The 26,405-nt window shown below is 46.7% G+C and overlaps 1 protein-coding gene and 1 long non-coding RNA gene across 3 annotated transcripts in view; both read left to right on the forward strand.

Moving 5' to 3' along the window:
* SLC35D1 (solute carrier family 35 member D1) overlaps positions 1-9,625 on the forward strand; it is a 32,505-nt gene extending 22,880 nt beyond the window's left edge. Inside the window, exon 12 of the mRNA XM_048861029.2 lies at positions 1,329-9,625. Coding sequence (XP_048716986.1) covers positions 1,329-1,437 — 109 coding nt within the window. The 3' untranslated portion in view covers positions 1,438-9,625. The remainder of the gene's footprint in view (positions 1-1,328) is intronic.
* Positions 9,626-19,848: 10,223 nt separating this feature from the next.
* LOC142073028 (uncharacterized) lies at positions 19,849-26,174 on the forward strand. Of its 2 annotated transcripts, none has more exons than XR_012669721.1 (2): positions 19,849-21,257; positions 22,680-26,174. It is a non-coding gene; the product is annotated as an uncharacterized LOC142073028 (long non-coding RNA). The 2 variants fall into 2 exon arrangements; XR_012669722.1 differs by having other exon boundaries at positions 23,353-26,174.
* Positions 26,175-26,405: the final 231 nt, after the last annotated feature.

A 26,405-nucleotide genomic window follows, 5' to 3' on the forward strand; every position in this document is an offset into this window, starting at 1 on the left:
AACCCTATGTCACTGTGTAGAGTTCATGTGTTGAGACAACATAAGGGAAAATAACTTAACAAACTTAATTTAAAAAAACAAAACCCAGAGACTTACCTTTTCAACTGATAAATACCTAAAACAAACAACCCCTTCCCCCCGATCCCCAATTCTTCTAACTTCAATGCTTATCTTCAAAAGCCATTGAAAAAAGCAACATATACCCCCCTGGTTCTCTTTTTAAAACATTCAGAAATGCATCTGCACCCAGTAAGAATGCACTGCTCATTCTAGGCAGCATCAGGGGTTGTTTGGTATTCAGTGCACATAAACTGAAAGTTGATACAATCCTGACCTACATTTGACTGACCTAAAAGGCATCCATGTGGGGTTTTTGGGGTTTTTAAGTGTTTTTTTTTTAATGCTCTGGCTGAATATTTACAGCTCAAATTATATAAAGTCTCCAAATAGTACCACTGGTTTCATTACTGTTTTAAGGTGGAGAGGTTGTGCTGCTAAAATATGCCTGTAAATTTGGACCATTCTCTCTTTCTACCTCTTAAAAAATTTTAAATTTTTAACTAAAGGTAGTAAGAGACAATGAAGTTACTTAAGCTTTTTAATGCACTTGGGTATACAGTATTTTATGGTCTGACACAGGTCGAGGGGTACCCTAAATGAATAAAATGACCTCAAAAGAAACTCTGTTTTTAGTTCTGCAAAGAACACACATACTCCTTTTTCGCTTATGTTCTTCTGAATGGTAACTTCACAACACTGAAGCATGTGAAAATAAAATTAAGGTCTCTAGATATTTAGTGGTTGGAGAAAATGGGTTATAAATCAGATTGAACACAATGTGAACCATATGGAGAGGAGAGGACTGATTTCAAGGGGGGCAGGGGGAGAATCAGTCAAGTGTCAGCCATAAATCAAATTTATGGCTGACACTTCATCACCTTGCTCAGACTCCTATTTTACCAATTTAACTTCCTTTGTTCCTTCTGCAGTCTATCTAAAATGGGGGCAGAGTATCATCAAACATTTGTATTTCTGTGGCTGGCCAACTATTTATAGGCCCACCCCAACTCCTGTACCACCAGGCCTAGCATTTGGTACATCTGCATAATGAGATCCATGGATATTTTGGTATAATGGTAGGAATGAATCAAAATTCAGAACAATCTCTGTACTGGATTCTAGGTGAAAGTATATTAGTAAATTGGAGAAGGAATGCAAGTTTAAAATATGTTCAGAGTATGTAGAATGGTACTTATGTGATAATTTACATGGAGTTCTAACATTAATATGCATCATTTCTTTCTTTTACCAAAAAATGTGTTTTGTAGTATTGCTGGAAGCCTGGTGTATTCTTACATCACTTTTACAGAAGAGCAATTGAACAAGCAATCTGAAGCTACTATCAAAATGGATATTAAAGGAAAAAGCTCAGTATGACCAGGGGATTACTTATAAGAAGTAACTCCTTGTTTTTGTTCAACGATGACTGGCAGTATACAGTAAAAATATAACAACGTGGGTGTCTGTTATGGAATAATGCTGGTACTTCGCATTTGCACAATCTAAATATGCTGCCTTTTAAAAATTTTTATTAAAAAGAGATTTATAATTGACTGCACATTAAATATACATCTGGTTAATTTAATCTAGGCTATGAGGAATACATCTTTTGTAATTTATTATGACCAACTCTGGTGGTAGAACCGTGCACAGATGATGTAAACACTTCAATTTTATAGGAGTTCATCAAACATACTGTTAATGTTCTTAGATATAGTTTTGTTTTCTTGTAAGAAAACTTGTCCTAACCTATCAGGTACAGATTAGCTTGCATCTGGGTTGTCTTGCAGCTAAGCATATCAACGGGCAGTAATAAATATTTTTAATTAGCTTTTAGGGTGAATGATTGACTCAGCTCCACCCCCTTCATACTGTCTAAAAGGGCCAGGGTGATGTCAAGGGTCTCAAAAAGCCCTATGTCCCTTTCAGGGGAGAGTTCCTCAGTTCAGGCACATCAGGCTGCCTTCGGAGGAACCTCTCACAAGTCCTGGTGTGGCGACATGCCAGTTGTGGGGATGGACAGGTTGTATTGGGGGCAATGTTCCCTCTAATTTTTGATAGGCCGTGTGCACAAAAAATTTCTTCTGTGCAAATTGTGCTTCTGTGCAAATTTTTGTGCGTGCGGCGTTTCGCCGTGTGCGTGGGGTTTAGGATCTGTGTGCGCGTACACAGCTTAGAGGGAACAGTGATTGGGGGTAGGGGAAGTGTTGCTGTAGCGTAGAGCCATGTGGAGATTCTGGGCAGTGCTGCAGCCCAGAAGACCCCTGTGCAAAACGACTGCAGCTTAGATAAGCCCCCGGGGGGTGGAACAGGGGAAGACTCTCCAGTTGCACACAAAGATGATTTAAAGCCAGCATAGCTCTGTGCTGGGCTGCAAGTTCTGTGCTGTGCCTCATGGAATCTCACCCCTTATCTCAGAAAATGCAAGCTAACAGATTAGTTTACTTTATTTTCGAGAAGGAAGCTACTGAAGCAGGGTAACATTTATAGACTTTCACGAACTATAAGACCAGCACAGATCATGAAAAGAAGATACATATATTTGGCAATTTTGATTTCATGTCAATATTAAGCTTTCAGAGGAACAAGAAAAAGGGAAAGAAAAGAAACCATTTTCTCTAGAGCGGGAATATATACACAAATGGAGGGAGGCTGAAATGTAACTCCTTTTTTATTTTACTAAGGAAAGAAATGGCTCTGCAACCTTGCATATGCAAATACAGATCCTTCAGCAGAAGTATCAATTCTGCAGTACACTCTTATTTCAGTCAGTCAGTCATCCGGTTTTAAGTTTTTGGCCAAAACATGCTTGAATAGTCAATGATTTTAGTAGATGTTTAATTTTTTTCATGAACTTTTAAGCCTGTTCTCATTCTGCTCAGATTCTGCGTGCCTCACAACAGCTTAGTACCTCTTTTTGTAAAACTGATGTAGGGTGGTGAAACTCGAGAATAGATGGAGGGATGATGGTACACCACCTTCCAATTTTACATAATATATTGGAGAACTCAGCGGGAAAGAAGTATTGAATTAAAATAAGAGCTATCCTGCAGTCACACATGAGTGACTTTACTTACATAAGTAGTCCCACTGGACAACTTAATATAAGTAAAGCTACTCACATGCATGAGTTTTTGCAGGGTAAGGCCTAGCACTCATTCAAAATCAAGTGAAAATCTGTGTCTAAAAGACTTTTTAAAATGAATTAATGTTTTTGATTCCCTTCCAGTCCCAGTACCAAGTGTGCCCCATTATTCTGAAACAATAGTACAAGAGTAAATTTGAAATACGTTATCTTTTTAGTTTAGTAAATTAACAGTTAATCTATATATAATATTTTGTGCAGCTACAGGTTGACAGGTCACCAAGAATGAATATGTTATCTCATAGTAGAGAAATACCCTTACTCTTCTAGATGATGTCAAGTTAATTCATTAATTGGTACATTTAATTTGTACTATTATGTGATTGATACAGTTCTGATGTTTTAACTTTGTCCAAATTTTATGCTCTGTTCAGTTTATTTTTGGATGTAGTAAAATTTCTTTTACATTGTGAGCTGTTTTTAATGGAGAAATATTTTTAAAATGTCAAGCAGTATTGATTTTTTTAAAAAAAATTTAAAATTGATGCAATATTACTGTCTATCTTCCTCCCTTTGAATCTTTCTTTGGTTAAAATTGTACTTATTTCTCCACAATTTATTCCTACTCCTACCCTTCACTTACAAGAAGAGACTTTCACAGGCAATTAATCTAATTACATTTGGAAGGCTATTTGGTGGAAAACTGAGTGACATGGTGTTATAGAAACATTTAATCAGCATACTGTGTATTACAGTATGTATCGACTGTGTTTCTTTGGCAGTTTGCATTGTTAGCTAGTCCTCCATTTTAGAATGCTTAAAGGTAGCCTGCTCATCTAGTTCTTGTTTTAATTGAGCTAAATGGAAAAATTGTGTATGATACCCATATACTGAAGGGAAAGGATGGGGGAGCGTTCAACACAAATGAACTTACCTGATGTGTTCCTGCTTTTGCTAGCTTCCTAAAATCACTCAGCCAGCTCCTGCTCTACTGTGATTCCTCACTGTGTTCCATAATGTGATGGCACACCTACTAGTGTCACCCAAGGGGGCTATCCCAATAAGTGCCGTTTATGTGTGGTGTGGTGCAGTTTTGTAAAGTCACTTACCTTACCCTAAAGGGCAATAGACTTTGCAAAAACACTACCCCTTACGCCAGTAGTTTGAAAACAATCCCTTACTCTTGTAGGCCAGCTCCAGTTTAGCAATGGCAGCACAGCAGAAATTAGTTTTTTACATTATTTTTTGTGCTGAATGTCTCTTACTGGGTCTTATGGAATATTTTAGCTCATATACAAAACAAAGGCCTTGCAGGAAATCTTAACATACACCCCCCCCCCCCCCCAAAAAAAAAAAAAGAGAAAAGTAAAAGTAGTAAGCTAGGGAACCAAATTGTCTCTTTAATTTTAGCCTGTTGTGATCCCCATTCTTTTTATAAGATTTGGATCTTTATTTAAATACTATAGTCTCAACTTTACATGTGATAAATGTGCCCGTTTTTAAACGTCAAGGTCAGTAACTCTGTCAAAAGATGGTTTGCAGCTCAGCTCATTCTGCTGTGAACTTCAAAATATTTTGCCAAATTCTTATTTCTTATGTCTCCTTGTCCTCGCACCCTCTGTTGCAGGAATCTGGAACACATAGCATCATAATGCTACCATCTGGAAGCAAGGATGCAAAGAACTGCTAGATCCTGCCGCTGGACATATAAACCTCAGCACCGTCCCTCAGTTTCCCTTTCCTCCTTTGGAAGCGTGGACCCCTTGCCTCAGCTCTCCTGCCATCTCTTTTCACTTTCTCTTTTGTGGGAAATTTAAAGAAAAAATAGGACAGAACTGAGGGGTGAGGAGAATGGGGAGAAAGAGAGAAGTAAGAAGCCAGCAGCAGTTTCTCTGCTGGAGGATGGAGAGTTGAAGGCAGAGCAAGTTGCTGTTCAGTTAAGCACCACCGTGCAAGGGGGTTTCATCTGGGGCCAACTGCTCAAATGGATAAACATAAATGCCACCATTCAGGGATGGTATGCCCAGTCTTCATTCCACCTCTAAAGTGGCAGTGGCAGCTTCCCCTCCCTAGCCCTTGGCAGGCATCCCTCCTCTGAAGGGCCTTTGCGGACCTCCTTCCCAAATGTATTTCTAGTCCTGAAAACCCGGTCTTAGGCAAGAGGAACCAAGATTTTGGCCGTGATCTGCTCCTGGACTTAGATCAAGCCTCTGAGCCCCCTGGTGGATCCTAGTTCTGATGCAGATAGCAGTGTCCCCTACCTGGAGACCCCCAAAGATACTGTTTTCAAGCATACATGGCTCTTTGCAGAGGAGGGGGTTATCTTTCCCTTCCACTCAGCCATCCTGGACCTTGTGTCTGAGGATTGGAACTGCGTGGACCAGTGCACCCAAGAGACTCGTCCTAAGGCTAGATATTATCCTGTTTCTCCTGAGGAACCAGACAAAGTATTTGCTATTGCTAGGGTGGGTGCATTGGCCTTATGTCTCACTTCTAAATTGTTCTCTTGTGGAGTATATGTCCACCCTATGGACAAGACTTGGGGTGGACTTGGCCCTTAATACAGCTTAAAAGCTCATAGCAGTGACTTTGCATATTGCAGCCCATTTTCCTGTGGGGCCTAAGGTCTGTAGGTGGACCTCCAGAAGGATTTCTCCTCTGATTTTTCCTGTGACACCAGAACTACGAGGCTTTCTCCACCATCCCCTGTTCTATAGAAGCCGCTTCCTTTTTGTGTGAAGCTGCCTGCATGGGGAGTTTCCACTGTGGGTCAGAGACACATTTGGCTTTGGGAGTGGAATGCAGATGAGGGAGCAAAGTCAAAGCTGGCCAGTCTCCCCTTTTAAAGGGCTTGATATCTTTGTCTAGATGCTGCTACCAAGAAGCATGTGGATTCTTCCAAGAACCACCCCGCATCCTCGGTGAGTGTGCTCCCTTTTACCCTTTGTTGAAAGCCTGTGCTCAGGTGTAGGCAGGAGTCCTCTTCAGTACCCTTTGACAGGTCAGCCCTTCGTTCTGTGGGATTCAGGTCTTTCTTGGGCCCAGGAGGCTGCTGTTTAAACACTTCTTTCCCCTGCTTTCCCAAAGCAGCCCAGCTGCGCTCAAGCCAGGGTCACCCCCATAGCACCCCCATAGCACATCAGCCCTGCCATTGTTGGAAGTCGTTTGCTGATATTTGTGAAAATGTGAGCCGCCTCCACCTCAGATGCCTGATAACCTTACTCAAGCTCCTTCAGCCTCATGTCTTCTACAGTCTCAGGACCTCTTGCCTCATGTGGCCCAGATCACCAGGGACAAATATTTTTCCCACCTGGGAACTTCCCCATCTGGATACAGTCCTGAATTCTTCAGTAGGAAAGTCTTTCATTCCCCTGGCCAGATTCCGTTCTTTTGAGAACTCTGTCATCAGTCAGAGTGCTCCTCCCTGGTTCTGTCTTGGAGCCTCCTTTGATTATTGAGCCATGTTGCAGCCTGTGTGGATCTCCTGGGTGGGGCTCCACTTTTACCCCCTGCAGTCCTTCTTCCTATCCAGATGGCATTCCTGTTCCTTCCTTGGAGAATAACACTCTTTCTTCCTCCTTGGAATCATGTGCAAAACCTGCAGCTGTTTGCATGGCTCTCCTTTCTATTCACCCTGGCCCCATTTGTATTACCACTGATGCAAATCTCTTGGGTTTAGAGGGGGCTCACACCTGGGCATTTTGTTAACTTAGAGCCTCTGTTAGGTGGAGGAACACACATTCGGTATAAATCTCCTTGAACTGCAGGCTGTGTGTCTGGATCTCATAGCTTTGGAATCCTTAATTCTCAATTCCCATATCTTTGTTCACTGGAACAACTGCATGACAGTGGAGTATGTCAGTTGCTGGGGGGGACCTGCAGGACCTCACTCTTGGTGGAGGCATCCCATCTGGGAACCTGGATAAAGACAAGTCTGCTCTTCTTTCGGGCCCTTTATCTGGAGGGCAACAGTACCCTTGCTCAGCCACAGCCATTTGGCTCCAGGAGAATGGAGCCTCCCCCAAGTTTTGAAGGCCATTTGTCGAAAGTTGGCACCATAGCCAAGTTTACCTGTGTCTGTTTCCAGCCCCTGGGCTCTCCTATATGATGCATTTGCATGGCGTTGGAGTGTCAAGAGCTGGGTTACTGCTGCTGCTTGAAAAGCTGCTGGAAAAAAAATCAGGTAGGACAAGGCAGCTGTGATTTTTTGGTAGCTCTGAGGCACCCACGGTTCTTGGTTCTGATGAATCTTTTCAGCCTGGTGCCAGTTCAGGAACATCACTGTACTGTTTCGGTTGCTTCAAAACATGTTTTGGATTTTCTCAAGAAAGGTCTTGGAGTCCGTGTTTTTACATGTGCATACCTCAGCCATCCACTATCTGTCCCTGATTTATGTATTGTGAGATGAGAACAGAGTAAGACGTACTATGAGAAAAAACTACCAATTGTTGGTCATGGTCGTCTTCTATCCTATGTCCGGCTCTTCTCCCCTCTTGGGGGATGTGCTGCTGCTGTCTGTATATTGTCCTCTTCTTTCAACTCTTACACAATCTTTTATTCTCTGATAACCCCCCCCCTCCCCTTTGCTCTGGAAGTATCTCTAACTGAAGGGATTGGGTGTGGCTGAGGCTTATATGCCCAGCGTTGATGGGGGTGCCTTGCGTTTTTTGTTTGTTTGCTTCCAGAAGGTGACACTATAATGCTATTTGTGCATAATTCCTGTGTCATAGGATAGGAGAAGAGACTGTAGTAAACAATTACAAGGTATGTAGTTTTCCCTTCTGTTGTGAAAACTGTCAATATAGAAACGACATTATTTCTGTCATTCCACACAAGATACTTGAATAATTTTTTGGGGTTTTGGAGCTGAATGGATAAATGGTGTTCTGTTTGCACCTTTGCATATTTAGGTGAAGCGTCCCCATTTTAATTGGTGGGATCTGGGGTTATGAATGGATTTAGTTAGTACATTGTATATGCAGAATGAGCATAAATGTGGGGTCTGCTAATTCACTGATGTTCTGTACTCTCTTCCCACATCATAAATGTTGCTCATCATTCTTCACAATGAGTTGTTAGCTGGCACAGGCTAGTTGAACTAGTGGATTATACTGTAAAATTGAAAAGATTCATCCTGGATCTTTGTAAGTCTGGGAATCTGCAATATAAGAGCCTTAATTATGATAAAATCTGGAGAAGCTGCTTCTGCAGAGTAATATTGTCAGCTATACACAGTATGCAAAAGGCTGTAAGACCCTTCCCTTTCTTCCACTTCCTCGGTAGTCTTGTTTATGGTTATTACTGGATCATGTACTTCTAACCATAAATTGTTTTCCTTTTAAACATGTAGATTTTAAATTTGGTAGAAGGAAATTGTACCTGCTTGACAGATCTTCTCCATTCCTAAATTAGCATGCAGGATGGTCTGCTTGTGAGGGGGGAAATATATAACATGGGAGTGATTTTTTAAAAAAAAAACTTGAAAAAATATTCCAGTATTTCAGTTTCATACTTTCTTTCTTCAGCTGATAGACCAGCTCGGAAATTACTTGTTCTAAAATCCTTTATATCTAACAAGACCATGGGAGAGATCCAAACGCCTCTCTGGCCCTTTTATGCTGAGTTATAGGGCCATAGCAGTGTAAAGGGGCCTTAAAATCCTCATTCCAGTTGTTAAAGGATTCCTCCAGGGTAGGCACTGAGGAAGATGGCCATAGGCTCTTTTTTGGGGACCCTCTCGCAAGTGCTGGTATAGGCAATATGCCAGTGGTAGGCGTGGGGTATGGAGGGATGTGTCAGGCAGAAACGCCAGCATCATGGAGATTGCAGGGCTGCCCTGAGAGATTACTGTAATTTAGACAAGCTTCCAGGGGTGTCTAAACTACACCAGGGGCTTCTCTAGTAAAGGGAGGGAGGAAAGGTGGTTTAAATCCACCATAGTGCCCCTTCCCCCCGGGACAGAGAATTCTGTGCTGCTGCTCTTAGAGGAGTTTTTTTTTAGCGAAGACAACTACTTCTCATCAATAGCTTAAAAATCGGAATATTTTCAAGTCACTTGTTTTGTCATCTTGCTGTACAGAGGCATTTGGGTCAGGATGTTTGTTACTGAGAATTTTTACCATTCTTTTATTTTTAAATCTACTGGTTAGATTTATTGTCCTGTACAATATTCTTAAAGTTTATTTTGTTTGTAAACGTGCACTTTTTAGTGCCAATGTCCAGACAGTATTGTATACACTGGGAAGGTGAACAAAAGTAATACAATAGTATATTTTCTATGCTGCTGTTCTTACTATAAATATTTTTTCTATTTCTATATAGATTCTATTTACAAAGTGACCATTTTAGTGTTAAAAGGGTAACCTTTTTCATTTGAATGTACTGCAGGCTTTATATCTGTAAGTCAGGTGACAGCAAAAGGAGTTTTATGTGCCTTTGTATTTTTTGTACTGGCTTTAAATAAATTCTTTTTTCCTGAAAGATTGTGACAATTTGCTTTTCTCAAATTCATGTAGTATTTGTAAGGCTGCCAGCTGAGTTGCTGAACTTCAGCAATGGAGAAGGTGTCATGCATGTTAATACAGTGTGGGTCTCTGTGCCCTCTAGTGGCTGAACCACAGAAGAGATTGAGTTAGCTAAGCCTTACACACTAATGGACTTGATGCTCTAGGTCGGGGTGGCCCACCTGTGGCTCCGGAGCCACCTGCGGCTCTTAAGAAGTTAATATGCGGCTCCTTGTATAGGCACCGACTCCAGGGCTGGAGCTACAGGTGCCAACTTTCCAATGTGCTGGGGGTTGATCACTGCTCAACCCCTGGCTCTGCCACAGTCCCTGCCTCCACTCCACCCCTTCCTGCCCCCTCCCCTGAGCCTGCCATGCCCTCGCTCCTCTCCCCCCCCCCCCCCCAGCCTCCTGCATGCCATGAAACAGCTGATGGGGAGGGAGAAGGAGGTGCTGATCAGCGGGGCTGCCAGTGGGTGGGAGGCGCGCGGGGATGGGGGGAGCTGATATGGGGCCTGCTGATGTATTACTGTGGCTTTTTGGCAATGTACACTGGTAAATTCTGGCTCCTCAGGCTCAGGTTGGCCACCCCTACTCTAGCTCAAGCAGTAGATGCTAATACTTTTTGATAGGGAGGCCATGGGTTTAAATCTCCACTAATAATCCAATCAGCAGCATTTATGAGGTTTCTGTAGGATTATATAGTGTCATGTAGTTCAGAGTATAATGCTATATTCTTCCCACTGCTGCTCACATTCCAGTTCATGCTGTCTCACTACCAGAAGAGGATAGCAAAAGTTACTGATGGATTTAAAAAGGCTCTGTCAGCGGTTCATTTACTACCACAACCCAATAATCTTTGAGGAGAAGACAAATCCCTGAATCCAGACAGCAGCTTATCAGAAGCAGTCACTTGCCTCGGCTATACTGAATGATTAGTTAAGTTCTCTGCTTGTCTTCTAAAGTTCATACAATAGCTTTTATAGAACACTTTCAGTCACAAAGACAACTTAAAAACATGGATTACTTCAAACGCCTCTGTAGTGCAATGTGCACACAACAGACCTACAATGACAAGAAGCAAAGCTGACACTGCAGGTGGGAATTATATGAGGAGAATTTTATTGTGGAAGGGGACACTGAACGCCTCTACTCTTGCAAAATAGTGTTGTGGGAAAGCTAATGATAAAGTGGTTACAATCACTCTTTTTTCATCACAGTTGAAAGACCACAGCACGGTGCCGCCTCATTGGCCCACTGGTTCATTGCTTCAAAGAAAAGCTTCACTAAAGGAATTACCAGCATTCCTGAAGCAATCTCTAGTTTTCTTGGAGCCCCTCGCTTATATGCCTGATCTTGCTTCGCTTGTGAGATCTGGCGTGATCAGTGCACTCCTGGGACTCAGACTTTGGTTCTATCCCACCTCTATCAATGACCTGCTCCAGGAGCCAGGACAAGTCCCTTCACACTGTTGTGCCCCTGTTTCCCCTCTTGCTCTTTGTCCAACTTACCAATTTAGAGTCTGAAATATTTGCAGTAGGGTCTCTCTTAAAATGTGTTTTGTAACAGGGCTTAGCACCGTGGAGCCCTGTTCTTGGTGGGGATCACTAGTGCTATGCTGGTAAGAATAATAAATATGCATGTTGATTTTTAAATCTTAAAAAAAAAAAAAAAAAAAAAAAACCTTGAGTCACTAAGAAGCCAGATACAGAATGGGGATTGAGCACCAGTATCTGGGACATGCTGCTAATGTGGAAACCAGATGTGTTCTATAAATAGTGAATGTAGTGCTTGTAAAAGGCTCTGTTTACTTTCTTATGGACAGCAATAACTGTAAACTTCCCAAAATGCCTAGCAAATGTGCCTAAGGCCTGGTCTGTTTAAAAGTGTAGATGAGTTTTCCTACCCTTTCAGTACATAGGCTCTGTTAACTGAAGGGGCATTTGTGATAAGACATGTGATCTCCCCACTTCAATTAAACCCTAAGTGTAGTCTGACCACTGTGCCATTTTCTATAGGCAGCTAAACACTCAAATGGCTGCTAGAGCCTATTTGTACCTATATTTTTGCCTTAACTTATTACTTTAGGGTAACCAGATGTCCCAATAAAATCGGACTGTCACGATTTTTAGTTCTTTGTCCCATGTCCTGACTGCTGCATGGTTGGGACAACATTTGTCCTGATATTGCAGCTTTGGCTGCTCTGGTGCTTTCCCCCGCCCCTTCCTTTCCACAACTCCCCTCTGGCCGCTTTTTTTTTGGTGGGGGGCTTCCCCCATGTGTCCTGATATTTTGTCCATTTCATCTGGTCACCCTACTTTAGTAGGGGTGCCAGGTGTTTGGTTTTTGACTGGAACGCCTGGCCGAAAAGGGACCCTCATGGTGCTGGTCAGCACCGCTGACTGGCGTATTAAAAGTCAGGTCAGTGGTGCAGCAGCATAAGCTCCCCTGCCTTCTGTGCGGCTCCCCAGAAGCAGTGGCATGTCCTACGCGGAGGAGCAGCCAGGGGGCTCTGCGTCCTGCACCCACCGCAAGCGCTGGCTCTGCAGCTCCCGCAGATGGGGCAGGGCACATAGGCACCTCGCCCCACTTCTGCATAGGAGCTGAGGGGAGGGGGGACATGTCACTGCTTCTGGGAACTGCTTGAGGTAAGGGCCCCTGGAGCTTGCACCCTGACTCTGTCCTACACCCCAATCCCCTGCATCAGTCCTGATCCTCCTCCCACCCTCTGAAACCCTCAGTCCCAGCCTGGAGCACCCTCCTGCACCCCAAATCCCTCATTGCCAACCCCACACCAGAACCTGCACCCCCAGCTGGAGCCCTCACACAGACCCTGCACCCTAACACCCTGCCCCAGCCCTGGTGAAAATGAGTGAGGGTGGGGAGAGCGAGCAACAGCGTGAGAGGGGGATGGAGTCGGGGTGGGCAGGGCCTCAGAAAAGGGGCAAGATGGGCAGGAGAAGGGTGTTCAGTTTTGGTTGTGTGATGACACCAGCCATCAGCAAATGTTAAGAACAGTGCTGACCATGCTAGGGCATCCGCCACCACCACAGTGCCCAACTCCCCAGTTACTATCAAATTGTATATGGAAGCCTCAGTACTCCAGGCAGTTTAACTCCGTTTGTTTGTTTGTTTTTACTGTTTGGGGGTATTGGTCTTCAAAATACGTTAACCAGATATTGCATTTTTCACAAATGTGTCAGGTGGGAGGGGCCCTTACCCCTCAGCCTGGGCTAGCAGGACCCAGTGAGCAGGGGTGGCAAATCTCCATGTGGTGCCTTAGCACCAGCAATATTCAGAGCCCAGGGAACCCAGCTCCACCAATATTTGGGGCCGGGTGTCAACCCTGACTCCAGCTGCTGCCCCCCTACCTGTCCCCTGGCCACCTCTTCCTGCCCCCAGCCCCCCACGCACCGCCCTGGAGCAGAGCGTCCCTGCCTCTGTCTCTTCCCTGCAGCTCCATGCTGCCACCCTCCAGCAACTGCTGCCGCAGGGTCCTATTCTCTCTCTCCCTCCCCCCTCTCCATCTCGACTGCCAGGGCACACTGACTGAGCCTGCCCTTCCACCTCAGACCCTTCCCTTTTCTGGTGGGACCCTCCACCAGCACATGTTCCCCCTCTCCCCCCGCCATCACCGCTCCTGCCCTTTGCTGGGCAAGTGGGCAGCCCCATCCCTCACCCCCAGTGAGGCTACAGTCAGGGGCAACAGCAGGGGGGGGAGGCGCTTGCAGCACCCCACGGCACCCACCACGGGGGGAGGCAAGGGAGATTCCTGGACCTGAGAGGGGCCCTAGGAGCACATGCAGTGGTGGGGGTGAGTGTGCTGCTGGGGGGGTGGGAAAGGGGGGATCCTCCCCCAGAGCTCACTGCTGCCAGCAGAGAAAGGGCTGGGGGGAGTCCTCCTCTCTGGCCCTGTCTTGGAGCAGCCTGCCTGCACCCCAAACTCATCCCTAGCCCGGCCCCACCCCAGAGCCCACACCCCCAGCCAGAGCTTTCACCCCCCCACTGCACCCTCTACCCTAGCCCTGAGCCCCCTCCAACACCCCAAACACCCCAGTCCCAGCCAGAGCCCTCATCCTCCTGCACCCCAACACTCTGCCCCAGCCCTGACCCCCTCCAATCTCCAGCTCCAGCCCTCATCACTCCACACCCCAACCCTCTGCCCCAGCCCTGAGCCCCCTAACCAACCCCTCATCTCCAGCCCCAGCCAGAGCCCTCATCCCCCAACCCTGAGCCCCTTCCAACACCACAGAGCCCCCATCCCTCTGCCCCAGCCCAGAGCCTCTCTAACCCCTCAATCCTCCCAGCCCCAGACAGAGCCCTCACCCCCTAGATCCCTACTCTTGCCCTGAGCCCCTCCCATACCCCACAGCCCTCACCCCTGCCCCCCCTCCCATCCCCAAACTCCCTCCCAGAGCCTGCACCCCCATCCCCTGCCCCAGCCTAAGGGGCTGCATCCCAGACCTTCTCCCCCACCCAAACTCCCGCCCAGAGCCTTGGGCAGGTGGGAGGGGGGCAGAGGCGGGTTCTGGGCGCCACCAAAATTTCTACAAACCTGCCACCCCGGTGCTGCCCACGCCAGCGGGCAGCTCGGACCCCCAAAAGCGCCTGTTGCTGAGGGGGGGGAAGGGGGTGTCCTAGAGCCAGGTGCACGCCAAGGCTCCTGAGCCTGCCCGGCCGCTGAACCAGCCCAAGGCCCCTCGGGGCTGCACGGCGGCGTCCCCCGCTGCCCGGCCGCCCCGATGACTGCGCGGGGCTGCAGGAAGCGCTGCCGGCCACCAGGGGGCGCCTGCGCTGCAGCCTCCGTGGAAGGCCCCAGCGCGGCGCCGGCTGCTGGGCCAGGGCAGGCGCCTGAAGAAGGGAACGACCCAGCGGCGCGTCCAAACCCCCCCTCGCAGCCCCGCCGAACCCCTGAAACGCGGCCCAGCTCCCCACGCACACACCGCCCACTCCCCGTAATGCCGCCCACCCCAAGCACAGCCTAGCTTCCCGCGGCTGACAAGGGTGCTGCCGGCACCCAGTGCCGAGAGGCAAAACAACAGCAGGGGTTCGTTACCTGGGGTGCTTCACTCAACAATCACAAGGGGGTGGAGAAGCAGAAAAGTTTATTTGAAGCTTCAAAAAGGTGCAGGGAGATTTGAATCTCAAAGCCCGTACACAGCGCAGGAAGTTACACAGGCTTTTATACATCCTTTCTTCAGCGTACTTACCCAATAGCAAGCTGCCCTAAGTATCCATATAGCCAGCCAATCCAGTTCCCAGCTAGTTCCCTGTATCATTTGTTAAACTATACATAAAGCTGCTTTATTCAGCATTGTTCTTCCATATCTGCCCGGTTTGACCTTGCTTAGTTTCAGGCAGTCTGACTCTGCAGCATATTGTTGCAGATCCTCAGCATAACTGCTGTGTGTGCCTCAGGCGTGGGGGGGCAAAGACACTTGGGCCTAGTGCGCATAGCTGCTGCGAATGCCTCCAGGCCGGGGCGGGGGGAGGAAGGACACCTGGGCCTAGTGCGAGGGGGCTTCATCGACACTCGTGGTCTTCCATCCCCTCGAGTTACCTAGTGGCCATGCCCCAGTGTTCCCAACAAGGGTGTGCACGAGCGCTTGTGTCACACACTTTCTAGAATCATAGACTATCAAGGTTGGAAGGGACCTCAGGCGGTCATCTAGTTCAACCCCCTGCTCAAAGCAGGACCAATCCCCAATTTTTGCCCCAGATTCCTAAATGGCCCCCCCTCAAGGATTGAACTCACAACCTTGGGTTTAGCAGGCCAAAGCTCAAACCACTGAGCTGTATTGTTCGACGTGCTGCCAAGCAGACCTGCGGGTCTGGCCCAGAGCAGGGAGGTCAGCGGAGGGCCAAGCTGGCGGGGAGAGGGGTTGCACAGCTGTAACTTTAGCACAGGGCTTACACTAGCTGCACTCCCTCCTGACCAGGCAGCTCCAGCTCTGTGCGGATGAGAGGCCCAGTATCCCCAGCCTGCCTGTGCCCCTGCCCCAGTTGAGTCACGCATCAAAATGCTGGGCCCCATTACATGCCTTTGCTGACTTTAGAGGTGCCTGGCTGCACCTGACTGGCTAGTCTTCGGGGGACCCCCAGAGCCCACACGGAGCTTGTCAAAGGGCCGGACAGCTCCCCGCACCCAGCCTGAGCGCAGGGCCACTTGGAGGGCAGAATTGCTGACAGATGTGTAGCTGTGGGCATCCGTGGTGGCCGGGGCTAAGCTGTGCATGTGGTGAGAGCCGGGGGTTGGGTTCTGGCCACACCTGGGCCCCTCCCTTGTCAATGGTTCCCTGCAGCAGCCATCTGCCCTGGCCCAGCAGCAGAGCAGTTGGCATGGTATTGAGGCCTTGTGGCAGGGCAGGTGCCACTTGGTGGTTGGCAGCTATTCCTGCAGCCCCATAGCCCAATTGCTAATAGCACTGGGGACGGGGCAGTGCAGCAGTGGCCCATGGGCAGTAGGGCAGTCTTAGCCCTAACTGTACTGCTCCAAGCAGCCTTGGGCTGGTTCATCTGCTGGGCAGGCTCAGGAACCTTGGGCTCTGGGAATCCCACCCCCCCCCCCCACACACAGGGCATGGGCCTCCTGGCTCCTTTGGTGAGGTTGCCCCATAGGTTGGGAAGCACTTAGGGTTGCCACCTGAGGTACAAAACCCCATGATATTCCTGGGCCCATAATGCTGGCCATATGTACCAAGCCCCCACCACAGCTTCTGTGGGCCAACCTGGGACACATGGCCCGCCTAACAGAACTCCACTGCCCTGTGCCTACCCCTGGGAGGGGGAAATCCCCTATCACAGCCCACCTGCACCCCCAGCCATGGAGCTACTTGAGCCAGCAGGGCTGGAGCAGGTGTCTGAAGATACTATGGTGCCATGTTTGGAAGGCGGGGTACACGTGCACCCAGTGGCTCCTTTGAAGTCTGGAAGGTGTTCTTGAGGGGGCATAGACAGACACCAGTGAAGCCAAGGGGAGGAGGTATGTTCTGGGGTTGGGGTGAGCAGGACAGCTGGAGCTGGCTGGGGTGGGGGTGGGGGAGAAATCATATGGTGGAGCAGGGCATGCAAGCTGAGGTAGCAGCATTGGTTGGTTGACTTTCTCCAGGAACCAGAAGAATGGGGAAAAGCTGCTACTGCCGTGGGAATTTCTCTGCAGATACAGTGAAAGGTTCTGAAAACCCCTGAAGTTGGTAAGTCAGGCAGCAGCCAGGCACCTGAGGCATCGACAGACCTAGAGCACAGGGATGCCTATGCAGAATGAGGAGCTACACACAGACTCAGTGGCTAAGTAAATGTAGAATTAACAGGGATAGGTGGGTGACCATACGTGAGGTTGGGGTAGGATGTAGGATTGGATGTGAAGCAACGCGAATGCATGGAGCCAATAGAAGTAGGATAAAACTGGCACAATGCTTGGTTAAATTTGTTAAACTTTTGGATGCAGCATAAGAATGGCTATGCTGGGTGAGACCAAAGATTCAGCCAGCCCAGTATCCTGTCTTCCGACAGCGGCCAATGCCAGGTGCTCCAGAGGGAATGAACAGAACAGGTAATCATCAAGTGAGCCATCCCGTGTCACCACTTCCCAGCTTCTGGCAAACAGAGGCTAGGTTGCTGTAGCCTTGTCAGTGCCAGGATAAGGGAGGTGGAGGGTGAGTTAATATCTTTTATTGGACCAACCGCTGCTAGTGAGAGATGCGCTTACACAGAGCTTTTCTTCATCTGTCTGTCTCTCAGCAGCAGTAGTTACCTATCTTGTTAAACTTTTGTCAGTTTCAAATGGTGCTAGGGAGGCAAAAGAGAGCACAATCCTTTTCACAGGATGGTTTTTCACGTAAGTCAGGTTTTAGGGGGCACTTGACAGTTTTATGTATATTTGGAGTGATTGTTTGCTGCCTTCCCTCCCTCCCAACTTAGAAGAAAATAACATGTACTGCATAGCTATAAACCTAGCCCTGAGCTTCTCTCCCCACTACCATCCCCCTCCACCCCAGGCAGCTGCTGTTCACTTACAGACGTCTCTTTGGCCATATTTTGTAACCAAGTGTGCACTTGGTGGAGAGGGTGGAACTCGGTGGGTGAGGGAAGTGCAGGAGGGAGAAAGAAAGGATGGGTATGGGACTGTTCAGGTATGAGGGAAAAGAGAGGGAAGGAATTTGGGCTGAGAAGGCCAGGGCTTTGAAGCAGCATAGAGTGAGGGTAGGAGCATAGGTTCTTGTTCCACTGGACAGTGTAGCCACTTCCCCTTCACTCACACTCTAACCTAGCACATTAAATGTGGCTCGTATGACACCCTCTGCAAAGTGAAACTCCTAGCAAACCAGCATACAAGGCTAAGGGTGAAGACCCTATTCGGGCAGTATGGCCCTTTCATGGCCCGGGTCATTTACTGAATAGGATGTTTAAATGTGAGCTGCTGCTGCAGGGCTGTACCCAGCTCCACAATCAGTCTGGCCCATGGAAGAATAAGTACCTGCAGTAGGGTGACCAGACAGCACCTGTGAAAAAATGGGACAGGGAGTAGGGGAGGGAGGTAATAAAAGCCTATATAAGAAAAAGACCCAAAAATCAGGACCATCCCTATAAAATCAGGACATCTGGTCACCCTAACCTGCAGGCCTGGCTGGTGCAATAGTTACCTCCAGCTGAACATACTGTTAACAGTAAAGAGGAAGAAAGTGGGTTAAAATAATGCAAACACTTGAAAAAATTTTGAGACACACACTAAGAGCCTGGAGAGTACAGCACACTGAATAAAAAGACATTAGGGAGCGTTAGCACACCATTGCAGAAGTGCAGATGCACAGGAGACAACAGAAAATGTGGCAGATATAGCAGTGAGGAAACACCTGTTGGAAGCTAAAGAAAGCTTAAACAAGTATGCTGCAGTGCAACATTTAGGGCAAATATTGGGAAAAAGCAACAGGTTTTTAAGAGTTGAATCGAAGGCCTTGTCTATACTAAACAGTTGATCAACGAAAGTCAGCTAACAAAACAGTGCACCCTGCAACATTCCTCCCACCCATTTCACTCTCTTGCTCTGCCAACATAATAAAACCACCTTGACGAGCCACACAGAGCTTTTGCAACGAAGTTAGAATGAGACAGTGTCAGTGTGGACACTGCGCTTGCTTATGTTACCCTAAGTGGCCTTCAGGTGTCCCGCAATGCTGACCATGACTACTCTGGCCAGCAGTTTCAACTCCGTTGCCCTATAGTCAGGAACACAGGCACCTCTAGTGAGCCCGTTCTGAAACCACCCAGACCCTCTGTCCCATCTTGCACCTTCTCCCTGGGCCACACTCACCTTGGTTAGTGCTCTGGCCATGCTGTGTGCTTGGCCAGGAAAAGTGAGGTGTATGTAACTTGTATGATTCAAGACTGAGTGCACGCACAAAACTGACACTGTGTATTGTTTCTTTTGCTTCTGCAGATGAGGGCCAACTCCTGTGCACCAGCGGAGCGTCTCTGTCAGATAAGGAAGTGAATGAGGAGTAAGGAGGACGTGTTTCGAGAAATGCTGCAATCGTCTGATCATGCAGATAGAGAACACAGAGCATGGAAAGAGAAATTAGAAACGCAGAATGGATAGCCAGGAAAGGAGACAGGTAGAAGCGGATAATAGAGGGGCAGGAGCAAATGATAAAGCTTATGGAGGACTCAGGTCCCTGATTGTACTGCAGTTAGAACAGCAGATTGTGTTCGTAACACTCATCACAAGACTGGAGAGCGGTGCAGGATCCATGCTTTCAGGCACAGATGGCAGGTACAAAGTTTACAGGGGCAGTTCAAAAAATGCACAAAATGTAATCAGAAGCTCATGGAATGATGAGACGGCGAAAACTGCATCACGGGGTGGTGAGCCCACCCCCCTAATGTACTGCAATCCGTTCCCAGAACTCTTAGCAGCAGAAGGTGGCGATTTGCACAATGGGATAGCTACCCACGGTGCACTGCTCTGTCAGTGCTAGAGCACCAACCGTGGGCATGCTCCGCTGACACAAGGTGTGTTGTGTGAATATGCACAAGCAATGTAATTACAGTGGTTTATAATCACCAATGTAACTTAAGTTGACTTAACGCTGTAGTGTAGACATGGCCTAAGATTTTCTCAATGTTTGGTATACGTCTATAGAGGGCCACCTGTAAATACAGTAATTAAGGAACTCTGCTAGTCAATACACAAACTGCATTTAAAACTGGTGATTGACCTGAGGCTTAAAACCGTGATTCTCTAAAGAACAAAACTGATGCTGTGTTTTAAAATGCTCTTTTAACAGCTCAGCTCTTAAAGGAAAAACATCAGTAGAGATTGAAATAATTTTGCTGGCATAGCTGATGGGTCAGGAGCGCAGCTTGTTAGCATTACGGCAATTTTATGTGGGGAAATAGGCACCAATGGCCCTATCATTAATCCAAGCCATCAGGTTTATGCCATTCAGATTACACTCGTATTAATTTATTTTCTAACCCCTCGGTACAGGTCAAAGTTGAAAGAATATTCATCAATTTCCAAATTCCTTAGTGAAATGGGATGGAAATCTGGAGTCATGGGCTGAGACCAGGCAACAAGCTTGCAGTGAAACAGGCAGAGTATGTGAAGTGATCAAACGATTCCATTTTATATCCAAGAGCCCATGTCAGAGTGGAGCACTTCGCTCACACTCCAGGCCTCTCCATCTCAATCCCCACTTCTTCCACCTTCCCATACAGTCACTCACCATCTTCCCTGCTGATTTTCCCCAGGGAAAATGGGGCCATAATCAGGCACAGAGACAACAGTGGTTGGCAGGGCTTCCCTAGCATGGCCATATTGGTCCTCCAAAGCCATGATCAGCACTGCTATGAGAACCCTTAATGTTCAGATAATGTTAAGGAAAAGTTAGCACATGTGACTCCATTTTGGTTTGGGGCCCACCATTGTTTAAATGCCAGCACATCATACACCAGGAGAAGTGATCCTTAGATACTGAATCCCTGTGAAAATCCTCTTCCTTGTCTCCAGCCTGCCTTGACTCCCAGTATCTGGTTTTTGTCAGTCTCTAACTCCCTGTCTCTTGGCCTTGATGTGAGGCCTCCCATCCTGATTTACTGATGCGTGGCTTTAGGACTATGCTGTGTAATTAACATACTGGTATAGCACGAGGAATGCACCAAGCAGGGATAGGTGGTAGATAAGACAAGGGTTTGTTTATTGGCTAAGGTTTCCGATGCACGAAGGCAACATGCTTTGCTAAAAAGTATATAACCTTTGTATAATCTGTATTCAGGGTCCCCTCCTGGCTAGCAGGGAGGCACCACGCTCAAGCATAATAAATTTAGTGTTTTTTGGGAACTCTGCAGTTGTGGACTTTGTTTATGTGCCTCAGCCTAGATTCGAACTGTGCGTGTCCTACCAGGTGTAATTCGCAGCATTGGTGTGCGTGTCCTACCAGATGTAATTCACAGCAGTTGTGTGCATGTCCTACCAGGTGTAATTCGCAGCAGTTGTGTGCGTGTCCTACCAGGTATAATTCGTAACAGTTTTGGCGACCATGAAGGGACTCTAGGCTCGCCCCAACAAGCGAGACTACACTCCTCCTCTCGGACAGCTCCAGCCGGCACAGGGTGAGTTCACCTTTGAGAACTCCGAGGAGGGGGGGGTGTAAGCCGTTGCTTAGGCGATAAGGTGGCACATTTGGTGTCCTTTTGGTAGCCCACTATGGGTTCTGGGCAGAGTGTAAGTAAGGGGACCCCTTTGGCTGAAATACTCCAGAATTGGGGGAATATTTCTGGCACCCATGGGTTAGGTAAAAAAAAAGCTGTAATCTTGTGCAAGGTTGAGTGGCCAGCACTAACAACTCAAACACCTTTTGACTGGCCACCGGATGGTTCCTTTGCTGGGGAAAAATTAACAGCGCTTAGGAAAAGGCTGGAAAACAAAGCTCCAGCCCAGATGGATTATTGGTATGTATGGGACAACTGGGCTTATGCGCATGCGAAAGGACGTCCTCTTTCCTCCTCCTTTTCTTATTCATCTTAGGGGTCTCTAGCCCCACTCTGTGCTATGCCTGCTTCTGCCCCTCCTCCGGCTTACCCTCGGCTTTCTGACTTATGCCCGTCACCTCCTGGCTTGCCAATTAGCCGTGCTTTCTGTCCAGGTAACAAGCCTTATGGGGGGAGGACTCGGGTAGCCCTTGTAAGTGAAAATATTTAAGAAAAGAGACCAGGTGGGCTGGGGGCTAGTTAAAAAGCCCACCCTCCTTGTTAATTTGGTAGTGAAACAAAGCTGGTGCTCATGGAAGGGACAGTTCAGAGAAAAAAAACAGGATCGGGTCCAAGCGGGCAGGCAACAGATAGAGAGATTGGAAAACAGGTTGGAAACTTGAAGGTCATAGTGAAAAAAGAAAAGTAAATAATTACAGGAATGGAAAACGTAAATCCCAGAATAATACTTGGAATGGTAAAATCTAAGTTAATTGAGTGTCGTTTTGGGAAATAAGCAAGTGATTTAAGAAAGAAAAGTAAAAGTTAACTCTTTAGTTGCTAAAAAAAATTAAGCAGTTGAACTTTGTGAAATACTGGAAAGAAAACTAATTCTTGGTTTCTTTGCAGCCATTTTGGAAAAAAATGGGCCCTTTTCCAAAGAAATGCAATTATACAGTGCTACTTAATTAATATCTTATTAGGCTCCAACGGGCTACAATAGGTGGTGTCTTCCTTTTCAGGTCGCTGTGTGTTTGACAGCAGGAGTTAAAAGTAAAAGGCAATCAAAAGTCTGGTAAAGTTTATTGTGCCCTTTTTAAAGTAAGAATCTTTAACCTGTGGATCCAAAAGCAAGCCGGAAAGCATTTGTTTTAATGTAAATTACCTAACTGATAAGGTAAAGGCCACTGAAACCTGGGCTGCCTATAAAACAAATACAAGAAAATATGGGTAATTCCTCTGTTTTGCCTGCAATTAATAAAAGTATTTGTATAAAAAGGAAATATTTTAAGCAATGACTGACTGCCCAAAAGGAGTAGATCTGTGTTTTTTTTTGTCTTTCAGAAAATCAGAAAAGATTGATGCCAGCTGAAAAGCAATTCAACATCTCATGAATTTACTGGCACAATAGGAATTCTGTTCTGTGTTCTATGTCCTGTCTTGTGGTGTTTGTCTTGTGGCCAGAATTGCTGTGTTTAATTTTTCATAGAACAGTTTAGTTTAAAACTAAATAGAAGGGTTAAATCAAAATGCAGATACTTGTTTTATTCAACTTGGAATACAAAGTGTTTGAATAATATCAAAAAAAATGTGATATACTAAAGTTTAATACATTTGCTTAAGTAAAAAAAAAAAAAATTCATTGGCCAGATTTTTTAATTGAAAAAATTGTTGTTAAAATTTGCACACCAACAGTCTTTGGAAGCAAGGACATGAAAGGTTAACCCACTCCCCATATTATACATGAGATCCTTCTGGCTACCTCACATTTCTAGCCAGAGGGCTGGGGAGGGAGGAAAGCTATTGGACACCAGAGGTTGTACCAAGTGGACTCCTCAAAAGTGGGTGTGCTTGTCCTGGCTTGTTGCTCCAAAGCTCTGTAATAAAGTCATTTTCCTAGAAGGGTGTATGTGGCATACATTAAACAATAAGACTAAAGTGCTGTATAACAGGCAGTGTACATGTGTTCCTTTTTAAACAAAGGTGTATAAGTAAAAAGTGAAAGTTTCCTTTGCAGGTTAATAAAAGCCAAGAAGGGGAAAAAAAAATAAAATAAAACGGAGGACGAGCTAATTCAACGCTGTAGCTGGCAGGCTCGGTCCAAAGATAGACACTGGCCTGCCCAAGGACACTACTCACAGCTAGGATTTGGCTAACAGCCAAGAAAGAGGGGGGCTTGAATGTGCCCAAGCAGCTGTGAGATCTGCAACACACTGCCAGACATTAATGAAATGTGTTAGGTCTCTGTATTTACAGGTGAAAGAAGTCCTGCTCCAAGGATCCTGAGCAAACCTGCCATTTGTTAAAACCAGGTAACTGGGTCTACATAAAGGTCCATCAACAAAAGACTACTCTGGCCCCATGCTGGAAGGCCCTTATTAAGTCCTGCTAACTACCAACACCGCTGTGAAGTGCCAAGGACTGACTGCCTGGACCCATGCTTCTTACTGCAAAAATACCCCTCCACCTCGAGATGACTTCACTTCGACTACTGATCAGCCTGTCCCTCCTTCTGGGTTTTTTTTCTTTCCTCCTTTTGGACAGCAGGAAAAAAAACAAGGTGAAGTGCTAGTAACCTCTCCCTTGTCCACTGACAAAGCTAACCTGCATTCAGTATTTGCTAAAGAAACCAAAGCACTACAGGGTGACATGCTAGTAACCTCTCCCCTGTATAATGCAAAACCATGACTGTTCCAAGAAAAAAGAAGAAACGCCTGTTCTGCTAAAACCACCAAAATCCAAGGATTCCTGACTGCAAAAGACACTGAGAATTGGCCTTGATGGCAAAGACGGAGCATTGTACATTGGCAGGAAGGAAGTTGCGGGATGTATTCTTGGGAATGTGAAGTAAAGTAGTGGGGTGGGTTTATTCCAGAGGCTGGAACCTGTGCTTGTAGGCAAGTATAAATACCAAAAACGCCTTACAGCCACGAACATTACTCCCACCGTCTGCCACCACTCCTTTGCAGGTAAAGGTTCCTGGATCCATCATAGCTATGTTAAGTTGGCACTGGGACCCCCACCTGACCCTGACAAGCCATTGGACAAGCCACTTCACAAATGAACACCACAACCAACCCTTGGACTAAGCTTTCCAGCTACTGGGACCTTCACAGCCCACCAAGACTTTTTGTGTTCCTGTTTATTGGACTTACATTGGGGGTAGTGTTTTTTGTATGGTACAGGGGAGGATGTCAACATTGGTATGGTTTGCCTGGGGGGTCCTCTCCCTATTCCCAAGTCCAGTACAAGGATGGAAGGGCAATAGCTTCTTGAATTTAACCCGTGCTATCAAACAGGGTGTAAATCGAACGCAGTGTTAGATTTGTATTCATACCCCCACATATTTAGGTCAGGGGGTCCCGTTGGTAGGGGTACCTATCCCCCTTAATCGAACACTCCAAACTAAGCTATGGGCAAACACTACATTTAACTGAAATGTTACAATCCAAATATGGTTTATTGATATGGTGGCCCAGGGTAATTATGCTTTATGTGTGTCACGACATAAGGGCATAGAAAATACAGTTTTTGTGGGGTGCAAGGACACCACCCAAATCAACTCTGGTGCGGGAGGCCCCTCTACCTACTCCAGGACCCCGTGGCCAGTCCCTGAGGGGTCTGGCTGGTATTGGTTATGCAATCACACAGCCTATAAGGTTCTCCCAGCAGAATGGTGTGGTACATGTATATATGTAGGGGCTATAGTACCCGCCGTGACAGTACACCAGAACCTGACCCGGGGAGAGATCCGCAATCTAGTATGGCGGGACCGACGAAGTATTCCTTTAAACCCCCTTTCTCAACGGCCCAAAGGCTTTCACTTCTTTGTGCGTTGGTTTCTGCCATGGTTGGGAGTAAGCGAGCTGGAAAAAGCTATAGTTAACATTTCAGCTGCTTTGGAACTAATGGCAAATGCTACTGCAGATGCTCTATCTTCCCTTCAAATTGAAGTCACCCAGCTATCCCAAACTACATTGCAAAACCGCCTAGCCCTGGATTATCTCCTTGCAAATCAGGTCGGGGTTTGTGCTCTGGTCAACTCAAGCTGTTGTGTATTTGTAAATCAGCACCATAGGATGAAAACTGACATCCACGTCCTCAAGCAACAGGCAGCCCTATTCCACCACATCAGCCTCGACACTACCAGCGCTGGATTCCAGGAGGTCTGGGACTGGCTCACCTCATGGCTACCGGATGTGGGGACTTGGGGACGGCGTATTTTGTATTTACTTTTTTTGACTGTTATTGTTTTTGTGTTATTTTTTGTATGCCTACAATGCTGCAGTAAGTGCTGTCGGCAGTTGCTAACCCTGCAGCACGGTTACTCAGCCCCAATATAGCTTACTGACGTGCAAAAAGAAAGGGAGGACTGTTAAGGAAAAGTTAGCACATGTGACTCCATTTTGGTTTGGGGCCCACCATTGTTTAAATGCCAGCACATCATACACCAGGAGGAGTGATCCTTAGATACTGAATCCCTGTGAAAATCCTCCTCCTTGTCTCCAGCCTGCCTTGACTCCCAGTATCTGGTTTTTGTCAGTCTCTAACTCCCTGTCTCTTGGCCTTGATGTGAGGCCTCCCATCCTGATTTACTGATGCATGGCTTTAGGACCATGCTGTGTAATTAACATACTGGTATAGCACGAGGAATGCACCAAGCAGGGATAGGTGGTAGATAAGACAAGGGTTTGTTTATTGGCTAAGGTTTCCGATGCACGAAGGCAACATGCTTTGCTAAAAAGTATATAACCTTTGTATAATCTGTATTCAGGGTCCCCTCCTGGCTAGCAGGGGGGCACCACGCTCGAGCGTAATAAACTTAGTGTCTTTTGGGAACTCTGCAGTTGTGGACTTTGTTTATGTGCCTCAGCCTAGATTCGAACTGTGCATGACCTACCAGGGTGTAATTCGCAGCAGTTGTGTGCGTGTCCTACCAGGGTGTAATTCGTAACAATAACTAAGTGCAGACACACTTCTGCCTGGTATTTCAAGGCAGGAGACATTAGACACTGAGCTCCCTGCGCCTCAGTTGAGCTGATAGGCTAAGATGAAGGTGGGAAAAGCAGT

This window comes from Caretta caretta, chromosome 8 (assembly GCF_965140235.1).
Source record: "Caretta caretta isolate rCarCar2 chromosome 8, rCarCar1.hap1, whole genome shotgun sequence".
Taxonomy (NCBI): Eukaryota; Metazoa; Chordata; order Testudines; family Cheloniidae; genus Caretta; species Caretta caretta.